Source organism: Pterocles gutturalis, unplaced genomic scaffold (assembly GCF_000699245.1).
Source record: "Pterocles gutturalis isolate BGI_N339 unplaced genomic scaffold, ASM69924v1 scaffold11978, whole genome shotgun sequence".
In the NCBI taxonomy this organism is placed as follows: domain Eukaryota; kingdom Metazoa; phylum Chordata; class Aves; order Pterocliformes; family Pteroclidae; genus Pterocles; species Pterocles gutturalis.
Genome location: NW_010118161.1, coordinates 25,846 through 42,892, shown reverse-complemented (window position 1 = coordinate 42,892; position 17,047 = coordinate 25,846). Strand labels below are relative to the sequence as shown.

At 40.1% G+C, this 17,047-nt stretch overlaps 1 protein-coding gene across 1 annotated transcript in view; it reads left to right on the top strand.

Annotated features, from left to right (window-relative positions):
- Positions 1–16,693, top strand: part of LOC104463670 (dynamin-3) — a gene marked incomplete at both ends in the record, with an annotated part of 98,051 nt that extends 81,358 nt beyond the window's left edge. Inside the window, 2 exons of the mRNA XM_010076095.1 lie at positions 6,416–6,525; positions 16,582–16,693. Coding sequence (XP_010074397.1) covers positions 6,416–6,525; positions 16,582–16,693 — 222 coding nt within the window. The remainder of the gene's footprint in view (positions 1–6,415; positions 6,526–16,581) is intronic.
- Between the last annotated feature and the right edge of the window lie 354 nt (positions 16,694–17,047).

Here is a 17,047-nt window from a genome sequence, read left to right as displayed (position 1 = left end):
TAGGGAATTATTTGTACATAGGAGAGTGTTTCCTGATGCCCATGTGGCTGGCTTTGTTGCAGAATCAGAATTTATGTTGATTTGAATCTGGTTTCAGTGGTCGAAGAACAGAAACCCTTGGCAAAGTGCTTGGCTGGAATACTTTATTCAACAGCCATGGAGGAGCTGATGGTAGGAGACTGGAGGGAGGGGTGCATAGGTGGAAGAAATATGGTCTTGTCATCTGCAGCTTATTAAGTATTCTTCTGCTATGCTTTTCATAAAAATACTAGAATGTTTATGTATGCATTGTTTTTTTGTTAAAGCAGTTCCTTCTACGTGGTATAGACAGTTTAGAGGTACGTTTCCTACAGCTGTACCCAGGAGCATGTTGAGGCAACATTGCAAAGTTGTCTGTAATAAAATAGCTTGCCTTGTTTTTCTTCAAAAGTTTGCAGGAATATCAAAGTATCGTATGCTTCATTTTTCAGAGTATGCTTTAAAGTCAAGTGTGGTAAAGCAGAGACCCTTGTGAAGGTGCTGTGTGGCTTTCTAAACGAAGAGAGAAAAACAAACAGAAATAGAAACAGTCAAATTCTCTTGGGTATATTTACAGTATGGTTAACTCTTGGATATGGAGTTAAATACTATCAAAGTTGCTGTGAGGCATCTTACTAGTTTGCATTTTCATCAAATGCCACAGAGTAGGCTATTCTGCACTAGCAGTGAGAGCTGCTCCTTGGTGTAAACAGGTCTGAGCCTTTCCTTTTCAGGAGTAAACAGGCATAGTTTCAGGCCACCACCAGCATTTCCTTACACTTCCTTTTTTTTTTTTTTTTTTTTTTAGATTTTGTCATCTTTAATATAGATCCCTCTGGCTCAACAAGTTCACAAGCCCCTGCTTCTTGTCTGTTCCTGTCTGTAAAAGGAGGGTAGTGATCCAGCCATCTGAAATAGTCCAGTCCTGTGGAACATCTTCATTTGGGTATTATTTTTCTGCCTCTGCTGCTTAACTGCTATGCCAGATAGTTGCTTGGCTTTGGTGCACATTTTAGCACCCTGATTTCAGGATACCTTAATGACACCCTGCCATCACTGGCTGCTTGCAGAAACAAGGTCTAGCGTGATGCCTGAGGGTCAGGTAAGCATTAGGCCTGAGTTACCGATGTGGAAACATAAAGAGCAGTACAGTGCTGGGTTCAGAGGCAGGAAAGCCAGCCTTTCTATCTGCTGCTCCCAAGCTTTAAGTCAAAGCTGTCCTTCCTCTGTTTATGGCTGTAAAGTAGTTCTCTATTTTCCTTCATTAATGCCCAATGATAATGGCAGAGGCGTTTCGTGGATGCCTGTATTTGCTATCGGTCTGCAGTGATTACTCTTGAGAGTTGTGCTTTCAGTACAGATGATACACAGAGTGAATCCTGCTGTAAACCAGCCGTTGTTGCACCTTTCCCAGCGTGGCCTGCACTCCCAGTTGGGAGCTTGGTGGGTTTTTTTGGACTTGTGGTCCCCACAATCGGCATAGACAGGTTTGGGTTGGTGTTGTGACCCCCAGATTGGAAACTGGTGTAAAAAGCATTGCAGAGTGGTGAGCCGGATGAATTCCCTGGCATCTGCCTGAGAGTGCGATTAGGCCACCGCTCAGGCTCAGACCTGCCTTTCAGAGTCAGAGCATCGTATATTTGACTTGTACTCCATGAATTTGGCTTCTGTTCTTAAGGATATGAAACGGGGAGTTGAGTTTGTCCTGCATGGTGCGGTTGTGCAGTAGCCATGTGAAGTGACAAAAATAAGAATCCCCTGTGATAACTGGAAGAAACTGAAGTTGTTGAACAATCTCTTTTCTTTGAAGCAAAGGATTTCTGTTCCCTGTATATAGTGTCCAGGGTTTCTTCGTGTGCCGTTCTGATGGAGCCTATGACATTCCAAAAGCAGCGAACGATTTCTGCCTCTGGCTGTAAATGAAGTTCATTAGCTTGGAAGTGCTGGCCGAGACCTCGCTGAGGGGAGGGGAGCTGCTGTTGTGTTTTTGGCATCCCTTGTGCCATTTGGGGCTTGGGCAATATTTATTTTTAGTACGTTTAAACACTGCAGAAGGAAGGGGCAGTTGTAATATGGCATATTTACATCATGCTGTCAGTTCCTGGCAGCTTTACTTGCCTGTCAGAGAACAGAATTAGTCCATTAAGGATGTGAGTGCTACTTATGCCCACGAGTGGTGAAACATCGTCTCAGGGGTGGGAAGGTCTCCCCAGCCTAGCAGGTTGGTTTATTTTTCTAAGGTTCATTATGGGGATTTTTTTTTTCATGTCACAGAGGGAGGAATGGGCCATGCTACCTCCCGCTTTTTCCTTCTGCTCCTCTGCATAGGAAAAAGAGGCAAAGTCTCTACATGAGATCAGCATGTGCTGGTTTTTCCCCTCAAGTCACGTTTAAGTTCTCTGGCCCATTATAAAAATAAAATTCTATAAATAAAAAAGAACAAATGCTGAGGGGGACAAACTGGACCCACAGTTATGTGCATGTCGTCACTCGCAGAAGTCTGCCTAGCCCCATTCCTCCCAGGCTTCATACATTCCCCGTTTCTTCTGCTGCCAGCCTCTCAGGATGGGAAACATGCACAGATAGTCCTGGCTGGTGCTTTTTTTTTTTTTCCCCTGACATATGTCAGGGTCCTTTAGGTTCTCTCACATTTATGGGACAACATACTCTGTGACTGAAACTTGATTTCATGAGCTCAGTAAGAAATAAATGTGACAAACAGGGGCTCAATCCCCTTCTGCTCAGACTAGTCTATCCCATGAATTCACTTATTCACCCATTCAAGTCATAAGCTTTCATAACTTCTAACCGTAACTCTTAATATCATGCACCGATGAGCAAAAGACACCCAGCCAAGGGTGAGTGCCCGTCCCTCCTCCTCCCTCGTGGCATGGGCGTCCCCTGGACCACACTGGGAGTGTCCCAGCGCTCCAGCTGCTGTTGGATCTGCTTCAAAAGCTTTTTTGGGTAAACTCATGTTTTATACCTTCCAACCTGGAGGTTTGGTCTTTACCATTTCTGTAAGACAGTGGATTCTGAGAAATCTACCAGACAACAGCTAATGGCTGCAAGAGGTGATAATGGCCCTTCAGGTCCTCCTGGCCTCCTGTCCTGGCTCCATGCTGCTGCAGGGGCTGGATGAACAGTCACACCATACCATAATATCAATTGAGCTAAGGCTCAGATGATGTTGGGCTCAGCTGCTGTTGAATTAGCTCATGCTTCATTTATATATACTTGTTTCATAGAATTATGAAGGTTGGAAAAGTCCTCAAGGATCATCAAGTTCAACTGTCAACCCAACACCACCTAACCCACTAAACCATGTCCCGAAGCACCACATCTACACGTTTCTTGAACACCACCAGGGATGGTGACTCCACCACTTCCCTGGGCAGCTTGTTCCAATGCCTGATCACTCTTTCAGTGAAGAAAATTTTTCTAATATCTAGCCTAAACCTGCCCTGGCGCAACTTGAGGCCATTTCCTCTTGTCCTATCACGTGTTACTTTAGAGAAGAGCACAGCCTCTTCCTTTAAAAAAAAAAAAAAAAAAGTTCCTATGGGCTTTGCTGTCATGCTTTAATGTTGTAATAATACCTTTCTCCTGGAATTAACAGTACTTAGGTCTGATGTCCCATGTGTGACATGCTGTCTGTGTTTGCTTCAGGCATAGGCACCCTATCATTTCCTTTTCTTGGAAACTGCTCTGTCTCAGCATGTGGGTACGAGGCCATGTAAATAAATACCAACCACTTCTGAGCCTTCAGGAGGCATTTCCTTTTTCCTGGTGGCTACAGAAGAAACACTTTGTCAGTTTGGCATCAAACATTTCTAGAACTTTCCTGCTTGTGGATTTTTCGTTTAGACAATCAGATTCTTGGTATAGTTTTTTCATCGGTTTCTATTTTTACTCATCTCTGGTTGCTTGGTTTATCAGTAAATAGTGTCTGTCAGAACAAACACTTCATCAGAAACTTCCTAAATTTCTGGTAATTGAATAGTAAATCATTATAAGTGTATTCTGTAATAGTGAAAGAGAAATTTTAAAGAATAAAAATTGAGCTTATCTACTTTTTTCCTTAGTTATGATGGAATAAATAGCATTGTTATTTCTGCCCAAAATATATTTTTATATAACCTCTTTTAAATGTTTGAAGTAGAAAATAAAGTATTACATTACTATGCAGTCCAGCTTTCAACTGAAAAAATTATTTGCTTTTAATACAGAGTTTAATATGTGTTCTACTGAATTTATATGCTAGGATATTTTTCAAGTGCGTGTCACTTTGTCGTGACAGCAAAGCTAACACGCACCTTTTAAATGTAACCAGAACTATTTCACAGAATCACAAAATGTTAAGAGATTTGAAGGGACCTCAAAAGATCATCTTGTCCAATCCCCTTGCCAGAGCAGGAACACCTAGATCAGATCACACAGGAACGCATCCAGGCGGGCTCTGAATGTCTCCAGAGAAGGAGACTCCATATTTAGGAGACGTAAGTTTGTAGTACCAAAACAGATCATATAAATAGTGTGCTTCTAATTTTTATACATAAATATCTGACCTATAAGTTCCTTATTTAGTTTCATTTACTCTTATTTATTTACTTTTTTATTGGTAAATTATGAATTTACTTTGCTTATTTTTATTTATCTTAGTGGTAGTACAGTATACTCTCCCTTCAGGGAGAACTCCAAAGGTTCAGAGAGTATATATTCCCTGGAAGCAGAATATAGATATGAACAGTGATAAACAGCTCAGAGAAGCTGTGGATGCCCCTGGAGGGGTTCAAGGCCAGGCTGGATGAGGCTTTGAGCAACCTGGGCTAGTGGGAGGTGTCCCTGCCCATGGCAGGGGGTGGAACTCGATGATCTTTAAGGTCCTTTCCAACCCAAACCATTCTATTATTCTATGATATATGATCTTTTGTGGGTAATAATTTCTAAGCTAGAGGCAGTTTGAAAATCCATCAGATACTTTTTACGTAATACTCCCACACTGGATTTGATAACTTTTGTATTCAACAAAAGAAGACAGCAGAAACCATGCTTTTCCAGAAGGGCCTTTGAAATATGGTTTTTCCTCTACTGAGGCCTGTTATGAAGCTGTCTAGGAAAGTGAGCCATTGTTGGACACGTCACTGTATTTTTGTAGTTTCGCTCTTAGGTACGTTCTCATCCAGTTCCGTTTTGCAGTCTGCTGAAGCTTAGCCCAGTTGAATTGCTCTGCCCTCCCAGCACACATATCTCAGTCTAGCCAGGACTTCTTCCAGTTTTGCACCATGGAAGTTACTTGTGTGTATTTCTTCTGGGAAATATGTATTGAGAAAAATTAGTCCTGGCTTGGTTTGTCCCTTTTGCCCTGTTTTATGGCATAAAATGAACTATTATCACATGCGTGTTTCTTACTTGAGCCAACCACTGTACATCATGTCCCAGTTCACAGTTTTCCAGCAAGTGCAATGGGTGACAGACATTACAGCTAGTTCTGATGATGGCTAGACAGAGACTAGTCAGTCTTGTTTCATGTTGGCAGATAAGGGACTGTGAAGGAATCCTGAGCTTTCCGACTTTGGTGGTTTATTGAACTTGTGTATGGTCGCTGAGTAACCACAATGGGAACAGATAATCATCTTAGGGCTTTTTTGTTCTGACATTGTAAAGTAGCTTAAGAGTGTTACTAGTCCTTAATTTGGAGTGACAGGAAGCAAGAAACCTAGAAAAGGTGAAATTGTAGTGATTGTGCTGTAAATGAGAATGTTCCATAAGTGAGAGTTGTGGTGAAAATGCAAAAGGATTTGGCTATGGCAAGAGCTTTTTTTCCTGCTGTTTGGAGAAACGAGCTGCTTAGATTAGAGTCTGGTTTTGTTTGTATATGTTATCTATAAAACCTTGATGATGGTATGATTTTGATTGATTTTTATGATTTTTATATTTTCCACTGGAGGAATGAAAATTTATCCTGGGATGGTCAAATACCACCTCTATAAATAATTAGTAATAGTAATTCTAGAGATGAATTTGCATCACAAGTTACTCCAGTTGCTATGCAGACATGGTAGAAGAGTTCTGCATTGGTTAGATACTTTCATTTTAGTTAAGTCTGACCCTTTTTACAATTCAGAGGAATGAAGAATAATAAATGTAGATGCTTATGTGTTTGAGATGGAATTTTTTTTTTAATTAGAAAATGTTTTAAAAGGGTCCGTGAAAAACAGCAGTAGAATTGAGGTTTCATTTCTGTTGCAGGTATGCAGACATTTCCGTTTTGCCTTACAATAATAAATGTACTGGAGGCATTACCAACTAACCAGAGCTTGCTGAGATCAGGCTTCTTTGAGATTTCTCACCTAGTGTTGTTTTAATCTGTTTTGTTTGTTTTGGGTTTTTTTAGGAAAAAGAAAAGAAGTATATGCTTCCTTTGGACAACTTGAAAGTGCGAGATGTTGAAAAGGGCTTCATGTCCAGCAAACATATCTTTGCATTGTTTAACACGGAGCAGAGGTAAGAAAATACGCTCTTCTGCAGATATTTCTGTAAAACTGTATCTAGCTGAGCATTGTAATAACTGGGAATGCAGCTCTGGTATTTCCACTATGTTTAGTGAACAAAGATCTTGATACTCTTGATTTATCTGCTTCTCTGCTGTTGCATAAGCATGGGATGAAAGGTTAGTGTCCTCCTAGCCACTCGTGGGGTGAAACAGCTCTGTGATTACTCATCTAGTTCTTCTGTGTGGCTGAATAATCGTCTCCTGATCCTATTTGTGTTTTGTTTGGCAATCACCTAGGCTTACCAAAACATTCATGACTTCTGTACCTTGTGACCAGATTCAACTGGTGTAAATCACAAAAGTGTCATTGCTTTTCACTTTCCCCAGTGGAAAATCTTGCCTGTCTGTAATCTTGGGAGTCATTCCCTTGTTTGGGTTTAAATACTGCTGAATGGAGAACAAATGAGATTTCTCTGCTTCCCTAATTAATTAGAATCTTTGCTTTGCAGTGTTTGCCTCATACCTTTCCTTTCAGTCTCCATCCTCTGATTTAAGTGGTGTGGGTACTCTATGGGAGCCTACTCCTGATGTACAGCCAGTTCAGGTAACTGTGCACAGATAAGTCAAGGAAGCATGACAACATGTAAAGACATACAAGTGGCCTGTAGGTGGGTTTTTTTGGTGTTTTGTTTTGTTTTTTCTGAAGAGGAGAGTTGCATTTGCAGCTGTCTCAGTAGGATTGCATTTCAGCAGATAAGGTGCAATTTCTGTAAGTTATTTTTCAGGAAGATAAGTATAATTAATTGTAGTGGTAGCATGGATAGAGGCCCATGTTTTCCTCTTCTCTTCTGCAAAGTCCCCTTTCACACTGACTCCCCCTGTTGCATCGCCAAGGCTTGGCAATCCGTTCAGATGTTGTTCAATATGATGAGGGCTGGATGTGGCTCCCTGCAGAGCCAGCTGTTGTTGCTCCTGAACTGGCCAGAAATAGTCCTTTCAGAAGCAAGGAATGCCCCTCCCTCCTGCAAAGTAAAAGCAAAGCACAGGATTTCTGGGCTGTCAAGTTTCTGCTGGCCCCAGAAACATGAGGATGCAATGTGAGTCTCGCTCTGAACTACCCCATGAAGGCTTTGCCTACATCTGCTGACATCTCAGCTAGCCTACATGTGGACATTGTCTGCCAGGAGATGCCCTTTGAAAGTATGTTGTGCGCATACTTGCTGGGAATAAGATTTCAAACACTTGCCCACTTGCATTTCTGGAGCAGTGAAAAAAGCTTTGACAAACTTTTCATGTTTTAAAAAACTTAAATGATCTTCAGATACTGGAAATTAATGTAATTCTGATTATTCTGCTCTGAATACGTGTGAATCATCCCAGTGTTGCACGTACATCAGTCAAGAAAGAGAACTTTGTCCTGGTGGCTTGGTATCAGCTGTACATAATGAGTTCCTTCCATGAGAAATCAGTTAATTTTAGCTCATTGTTTCTCCTTTGTTTTGCCTAATAGCTTTGAATATTTTCATCATCTTAAACATTAATCACTGAACTGCTGTGAAAATCCAAGAGAAGCATGCATTGCCATTGGCAAGATTGGGATTTCTTTGTGTGTTATATAGCCGCACATTCACGTTTTCACTGAATCACACACGCTGGGCAGCAAGGATTTCAAAATCAGATGTCTAAAATGTTTGCCATGTCTGTAATAACCCTGCCCGTTTGGGCTGTGAGTAGACATGGCAGCATCTGCAGGCTGCTCTAAAAACATCCTTATGTCTATATGGGCATGTCAAGACATGACAGCCCAGCGATAAGACAGCAAAATAACTCCGTCTTGGGAGAGGCTGTTTATGAAGACAGCCTTTCAGCTTAAAAGGAGGCAGAACTTGTTCTTGAATAAATATTTATTGAATTTTAATTCCGATGACAATTCCTCTGTTACTATAAAACAGATGATTTTTTTGATATTTCTAAAAATCTGCCTGCTGGCACAAATCGGTCAAAACAAGTTTTGTATCACTTTTCACTGTCTCCTAAATTCATAGATCAGTCAGCAGAAGCAGGGCTACTGGGGCTTGAGTAAAGTGATCTGGGGACTCTGTTCCCTGTTCCAGATTTTTAGGGAAGCTGAAACAGGGAATCCATAAAGATGTGTTGAAATAAGGAGTCTTGTTGTTGTTTACTTTATGCTAATCCATTGATTTCTGGTTTGTGGGTGTGTATGAGTGTGGCTTGCCTTTCAAAATTCATGTAAAAATTAACTTTTAGTTTCTGCTTGGCTTTTTTTGGTGGATGGCAGGGGATGGTGTTTGTTTGTTTAAATTAAAAAAGCCTTAGCAATTGAGAAAGAAATCAGCTTTTTCGTTCTGAGTTTGCCCACTCAGGGTTCTGGTTATGGAACCATTTTGCTCTTTAAGATGTAGATCATTAAAGAACAAAGGCAAATATCATCTGTTCCAGCTTCCATTATAGCATGGAGATTATTCTGTATCTTTTTTTTTTTTTCCCATAATCTGCAGCATTTTTTTTTAATCAACTCTGCAAACTTTCTTAATGTTCAATTGAGGTATTTTAATTTTCAAGCAAAATCCCTTTAGGAGAAAAATTTTAATAAGCTTGTTCTCTTTTTCATTCCTAGCCCCTCACTGCTTAGGTATTTGCTCCAGCCATATGTTTCTGATACTGTACATTTCAATAGTTTCCTGGATTAGGCACTGCATTTTTTCCATTTATGAAAACCTTTCCAGTTCTGAAATATAGTTACCAGGAAAATGCTCATTTCACTGCATAGAAGGAAAAACCATCTTGAGTTAGCTGAGGCTTAGGGGTAGATGCAGAAGGAAAAGAACAGTATCTGTCATTTTGATTTACTGCAGAAGTCAACAGTTCTCTGACAGGAATCAAATGTGACTTGGTAATGTATAGTAAGCGGAGACTGTGACGATTGATTTCACAGTGAAGATAAATTCTCATGAAATGAACATAATTGTATGTTTATGAAAAGGCTGCATTGTGAAGTAATTAAATTCTTTCCTGTTACTTTGCAATTAATATGTAAAAAAAGCGGGGGGGGGGGCACGAAAACTCTTGTTGTGAAATAGATACAATATTTCTTAATTAATGGGGGAGTGAGTTTTGCTTTTCCTCCCTTTAGGACCTGTGTAATGGTCCCATTGCTCCCCAATTAAGAAGGGCAAGCAGTCATTGTTCCTAATCATCTTTCCCGGTTGACTACAGGATCCACATGGAACTATTTTACTAGGTTCTGTGTCATTCTAAAGTAGTCCTTTGCCTTTGCAGTAGAGTAGTTGCACTTTTTTCCTGATTTGTTGGTCAGTAAATTCTATTACTGTATTACAGCTCCTTCTAAATACTACTTCTAAGTAAAGGAGGGATGATGAGTGAAAATGCTCTGCTTTTGCTACAAGGAGAGAGGCAGCTTCTTCTCCACCTCTTCTCCAAGTCTGGAGAGATGAATTATTTCTCTTTTGTGGGACAAGAGATTCTACTAGGTAAAGATTTTTGGGGTTATAAAATGGTAGTAGGCTGAAGTGTTCGCTGAGTTGGTAAATTTTCTTCTACCAATACTGGGAATAGCAACCATACAACAAGGAAGAGTTACCTGGTGTAGAGTCCCTTATCGAGTAAGGGCGTGGAGCACAAGTCTTCTCTGGGACTCAGAAGGCACTAAAGCTTTAATATTGAATTTCTTCTTATGGCCAGCAACTGGTTAACTGCTATCCATATATAAGGGAAATTGGGCAAGAGCCAAAATAAAGGGAACTAGTGAAAGGAGACCGGGTCAGAGGAGGTGTTGGATGGAAGCCAGACTAAAGGAGAAAGCCTAAGATGAGATGTATGTTTAGTTACTGTTTCTGAATTACTCAGAAAGCTAAGCCCCAGGAAGAGCTAGACTGTAAACTATTCAGAGCCCTCTCTGTTGGAAATGAAAGAATGAGAATCTATTTAATTAAAAACCCCCACAAATTTAATCCAGAAAAAAAGCTGCTAACATTTGTAAACAAACTTCTTAGATGCTGGTGAGTACAGTATGAAAGAATAGGAAAAATATACAAACCCAAGGAATAACTAGACTTTATCCCCTAAGTCCACTCCATTTGGGGGGGAGGGGAAGGGGGGGAAGGAAAGGTTGTTTTTTTCTGGAATATTTCCTTTTTATCATTATTGACAAAGGAATTGACAAAGAATTATTTGTATGATAAATAAAACATTTATGGTGGATAGGTTGTGCAGATACTGAGGTTTAAAATTGGTATTACAGAGCAAAAAGGGGTTTTCAGGGAAAAGAAACAGTAGTGCCAAACCTATACCTTCAATATTATATTTACACTGTACTTGAAGAAAGTTCCCCAAGTGATTGTGTGGGATGTCAAACATTAGTGACTGGTACCAGAGACACAGGCGTTGTAAGCATGGGGTAAGTCGTGGCGGGTAAACTCGACTCAGCCAGCAGGACAGCTTCACCTTGCTGCTTGGTGTGACCCAGCATGCTCTGGGTCCCCCAGCCCCATTCAGAGGAGCACAGGACTGGAGCGGGAGACGTCCTTGCTCTGCGCATGAGCAGGGACTGACAGCTGTGAGCAGCTTTTGCCTCTGTGTGGCCTCAAGGCAGGTTCCAAAACAGGCTTCCATCCCTCACCACGAAAAGGATCAAACCTTCTTCTCCAGGGAGTTATGGAATATTTTAGTGCCAGTTGCTGTTCCTACTGCATATTTTGGCCTATGCGATGTTAGTGTTGGCAGCGTTTCTGTTCTGGATTACATATAGAACTCTAGACACCTCATTGTCCAGGCTTGGCTATATACCAATCAGCATATCTTGGGTTCATTTTCACCTTACACTTGTGTGGGTTTGTGTGTGTATTTGTGTGTGTGAACTTGAAAAGATCCTTCTACTTCTGGGATACGACTTAGATGAGTGAGGTGGCAAAATCCTTGAGTGCTATTATTTCATTACATTGTCTCAGAGATTGCCTCTTTGGCTTTTCTGGATATTAAGAAAAAAATCTTCAGAGACGTGTAATTAATTTTAATTTGCATTTACATTGGAGTGATCTGAAATGGCACACCTTGATAGAAAATGTTATTCATTGCTGTTAACTCAAAGCAGATGGTAATTTTTTCTTTCTTTAAAATATATGATTTGCAGAGCTTCTAGTAGAGCTTTCTTATATGGAAAATAGTGCATCTATGTGGAATTACAGGTGTCTAAAAAAGTTTGGATAAGCAAAGTGTATACAGTGGAGCTGCAGATTGAATAAGTAGAGAACATACAGGAGAGTTTCACTCAAGATGATCTTTCCCGATTGTGGAAGTATATTTGGAGTATCTGGATTCTGTTGTTTTCTTCCTTTTTCATTTCAGGTGACTATTTATGAACCCATATTCTGTATGATTTCAAGATCAATCAAATAAGAAATAGCTAAGAATTGAATCCTTGGTGTTTTTCGTGGAATAAGGTTGGGCTGATTTGCATTTGCTTCTGGATTTCTAATGGTCATTTTAATTCTGCTGGCATCCTAATAAAAAGACCAGATGTTTACCAAAAAAAATCATCTGAGATGATAGGCACAGTTGCTTGAAATCCCTGTAAAAGAAGATATTCTTTTATCTTGCAGTCTGTGAGTAGCTTTGCTTGTTTCAGTGTGACTGCTGAGATAAATGTGGTTTTGTGTTCTTTGGAGGATTAAAGTGGCTTATAGGCACAATTCTAAAAATTTCACTAAGATTCTTCTTCTGTAATTGCTGTTCTGTCTCCTCCCATATTGTCAAGAAAAAAAATCATCTTCATTTAGTCTTGGTTTGTATTTTGTATTCATGTAAAAAACTTACATGCATACACAGTATATCTTTGTCTATCAAGATGTTCCAGACCCAACTCAATCTAAAAGCTTTCTGTGCATATGGTTAATATGTGGATATGCATTAATATATACGCACACTTATTAACTGGGTTTGTAATGTGTCTGTGTCTGCAGTGGTTGCCCTTAAAATCTTTCCTGGTTTGTTGGCGATAAATATTTAACCTTATCTTAGTATTAAGAAATGGCAAGATATTCTATACATCCTGAGGTCCAGCAGCTCGGTTTGCTCAGATAGGAAGCAGTTTTGATGGGCAACCACTGTAGAGAGAAACCTACTGGTATTGCCTCCACTGTAGCAGGCAACTAAAACATTCTTTTTTTGTGATTTTCAGTTGTGTGGTGTTCACCTGTTGCTCCTGGATGGTATTGTTCTGCTGTTTTATAGGCAGTCAAACCTGTATGCAATGGTGGCAGCCCAGGCTTCAGGACTAGTGGGATGGGAGTCTCCGTAACTTGCAGCTGGGCTCAAACTTATTGGGCACTTCTTCCTTTCTTCTTGTACACTTCCAAATAGCTTACTCCATCCCTGCATTTTCGTGTTTGGATTCTACTCTGATGGGAGGGGTTAAAGAAATACCTATGGACAATGTGAAGGTCATTTCTGCATTAGAAAGTTCACTTTGGGCCCTGAAGTACATGGGGGAAAGGAATCCAGTATGCTGGAAACAGAGGTAATAATAAAGTGAAGAAGTTGCAGGGTAAGCAGAGTTACAGCTGGGTGTCTGTTGGATTTGCAAGTAATGGGCCTGGCCTGGAGATGGTATGTCCTGAGTGGGAACCATTCCGGAATCGGAAATGATGCTTTTAGTCCAATTGTCTCTTCATCTCCAAAAGTGATTATGTTGTGGTTTTTTTTCTGGAATGCAGTTCTTGAGGTTTATTTATCTAGAGTATAGTAAAATTTGCAGATAACAAATGGTAACCTTTTTTATTTTTCACTCTGGAAAAAAGTAGCAGTATGTTAATTTCCAGTAATGCTACCATAGATATATTTTCATGTACTATGCAGGATGTTAAATTACAATGATGAGACTCTACGGGAGGAAGCAGCATCAGTAGATGGGGTATAGCTTTGCACACAGCTTCCCCGTTCATATGTTCACATTTAAACAATGTTAAATATTCAAGGGAAATGCTGCACACAAATTGTACTTCTAGGCATGTTCCCATTTATTTTATCTGTTTTGTTTCTACAGTCCCTTAGGTTTAAAGATGCCTCAATATCAACAAGATTTGTGTTGTTGAAAGTTTATCTTTTTGCTTCTTGGTATATTTTATTAAATCATTCTCCTTATTGTATACCATCCCATTTAGCTGCTATAGAGATGACAGTGAGGACAGGACCTCACTCTATTCCATACGGAGTAAATAGGTGAGGATTGAGTAGTAACTGTTTCCATGCTGGTATCTTCAGCAATTTTAAAAAGTAGAAGGGAGAAAAAAACATGAAATATCTGAATTGTTTTCAAGAACGTTTTTACAGCTTTCCATGAGACTCCAGTGGACTCCTAATGAGTAAAACATGTTAATGTGTTTTTGTAAGATTCCACTAGTAACAGAAAGAAGGACACACTCTTTTCAGAAGTTACTTTGGCTTTTTTTTCCTTTGAAAAGTTCCTGTTCCTGTCAGCCTTTCTGGAAGGAAGAAAGGCAAAGGAAGTCTAGTAGTCAGGAAGCGGATTTGGGAGGTAAGCGTCCGTTTACCTGCCCTGCTCTAAGCTTCCCGTGAGTTCTGGCTCAGTGCGTACATCCTTCAGTTCCTCACTTATGCTGAACTTGCATCTTTGGTGCTGGTGGTGGGGTGAGGTTAGCCACACTGAAATGGTGGAGCTCTCAGAGACTCCAGGGAGAGGGGCCTTGGAGAGTTGGGGACATCTGCTGCTTGGCCGTAAGGTGTCCCCAGACCTATGAAAAGCCTTGATACAGAGGCAGGTGTGCAGGACTGCCCGCTCCCATGTGTTCAGCGTGGTTGGCTAGAATCCCTTCTTGGACAGCTAAGCTTGATGTAGGAAGTCACAAAATGCCAAAAAGTTTTAATATGTAACATGACAGTTCTGAAAAAATGTTTTCACAAGCTGGTGTCATGTTGTCTTGCTCTCGCAGATCAGTATTTTTGGAACTTCCCTATCACCATGTTTTACAACCTTTTATTTGCTCTATTGTTATTTTTACTCATCTTTTCTGAGAGTACCCTTTTACTATTTCACCTTCCTATTTCTTCAAAGTTATAGCTGCTTAGTTTACTTAGCCAAAAATATTTATCTCAGTAAAAGTTTCTCCTAACAACAAATTAAAGCAATTTTTCTCTGGCGATTTCATTTTGCTTCTTTTTTTTTATTTTTATTACTCTTTGTTTTGTGCAGTAGGTGTTGACTCAGAGTTCCGCAATATTGCAAACTGAATACAATTCATGTAGTTTGCCATCAGTTTAAGATACCAGCACCTGAGGAGGTCACCCAGGCTGCTGTTTGCCTTGAGACAGGGTTAGTACATTTGGAATCAGGGAAGGAACAGGTTTCATTTTAGATTTCTAGTCAGTAACAAAATCCGTAGAACTTTCAGTTATTCATACTGTCAATGGCTTTGCCTAAACTATGGGATCTGCCCCTTTGGTGTCTCTTTGAGCCTTTAGTGTCTCTTTGTCCCCTTTGTGGCATCTCCGATCCGGATGCTCGAGGCGTAGTGCAAGCCCGGAACTGAGCACGACTGCTCGGCTACTCAGACGTAGCCATTAAAATTGGTGAGGATGTCCCTGACGTAAGGAAATCTGAGGATGTCCTTTATTCTTTGCAGTTTTGAATGCCATCCATCAATATGCTAAAAATACCTGGTTTTACTCTGTTCAGAGGTAAGTATACTCTGGTTGCCATACTGTGGTTTCACAGCTGATAATCTAATGACTGTGATGGCTCCTTCATGCTCAGGCATGAACACCTACTGTTCAATTACCGGTTTTCTACCCATCCATTTCCTGAGACTGCCCCAAAAAGCAGGGGCAGGAGCTGTCTGGTGACATCGTTGGTAAGGGAGAACTGCTTCTGTGAGTGGGAATTACATCAAGTCGTTGTATTCCAGCAGTGTGACGGTGAAATCCCACCAGTCCCTGAATGCTAAAGATATTGGTCTAGGCAGTGATAATAGCTTCATTTCCTGATTCTGTAGTGTATTCCAATTGATTTTCTCAAAATATGGGGTAGAAATGACCTCTGTAGTTGCATAATGAAACCAAAGAACACAGTCGTGTCTGTCTTTGAAAGTGAAGTAATCTCCATCAGCCTCCCCCTCTGCCCCCGCTCCCCCTTCTCCATTGCTTGCTAAGGAAAGAAAACAGTCTGGTTGCGATGGAAGATTGATTCTTGTGCGGCTGTTAGGATCAAGCAAAATGTGGTTTCCTAACCTTTGTCAGCTAAGCTTGTGGCCTTTCCTAAAAAGACTCTTGGCTGACAAATTTACAGCGATCTGGTCTGTATATAGAATTTGAATTTGGAAACTAATGGCTAAACCGTAAGGGGAAAATCTGCTCTGTTTAATGGAGAATTTACAAGTACCACCTTCCTACTTTTTCTGTATTTTTCCTCCTCTCTTTTCTTCCATTAAGTGATTCCCTATATTTATCTGATTATATGAATTATCTGCAAGAGATGTTATTTACATGTGTCCCAATTTTCTTACTGTGACCGAAGACGTCAGAAGTTTGTTTTGTTCCTTTAAAGTATCTGATTATCATTGTTTTCTTTCCCCTTTTATTAATGATGTCTAAAAGCTAAAAAGGACTTAACATGGGAAAAAGTTGCATTGTTAATTATTTTGATATTTATTAGTTACAGCAGCAATCAGTCACAAGACATGCGATTTTGTTGGCATGTCTTATGTGTTTGTCCTCTGCATCAAAACAGCCTCTTTTCCTGAAAGTGCCCCATTTTGGCCAAAGCTGGAAAATTGATTTCAAGTAGTTTCACGGTGCTTTCAGATTATTATTATTTCCAGAGCTGTGCTATAACGTTCTAAAATATTTTTAAGTACTCCACGTCATTATTAAACAAGCACCTGTCCCATGAACTCTGTTGTCCAAAACAATTACCAAGTAATTTCTGATCCCAAAGGATTTTTAATTTAAAATGCTGTGTGCATGATACAGAGTAGTAAAATGCTAGTTTTACAATGTGGTACTCTTTGTTCTAGGAATGTTTACAAGGATTACCGTTTCCTTGAGCTAGCCTGTGACTCCCAAGAGGAGGTGGATAGCTGGAAGGCATCTCTGCTACGAGCTGGAGTCTATCCTGATAAATCCTCAGTAAGTTAAACAGCTCACTAGTTTTACAGTAGCTGCTCTGTTTGAGTCAGAAAAAAACAATTGTATCATCTGGGAAAGCATGATGTCTGCAGATATCTCAAGAAATGGCAGGCTCTTCATTGCACTTCTCTATGGCAATTTTGAATTATTCATCAAGAATTTTGAATTATTCATCAATTGTGCATCAAACTGCAACATTTGAAAAAAAAACCCAAAAAACCAAAAAACCAGAAACTAAATCTTCCAAAATGTGTTTCACTGGATCTGTGTAGTAAAAGCATTGAGCATTTTGGGGTTTACTGAGCTTCATTGTTTCTATTAATGTCTTCCAAGGTAAGATGTGCTTTGAAGAGT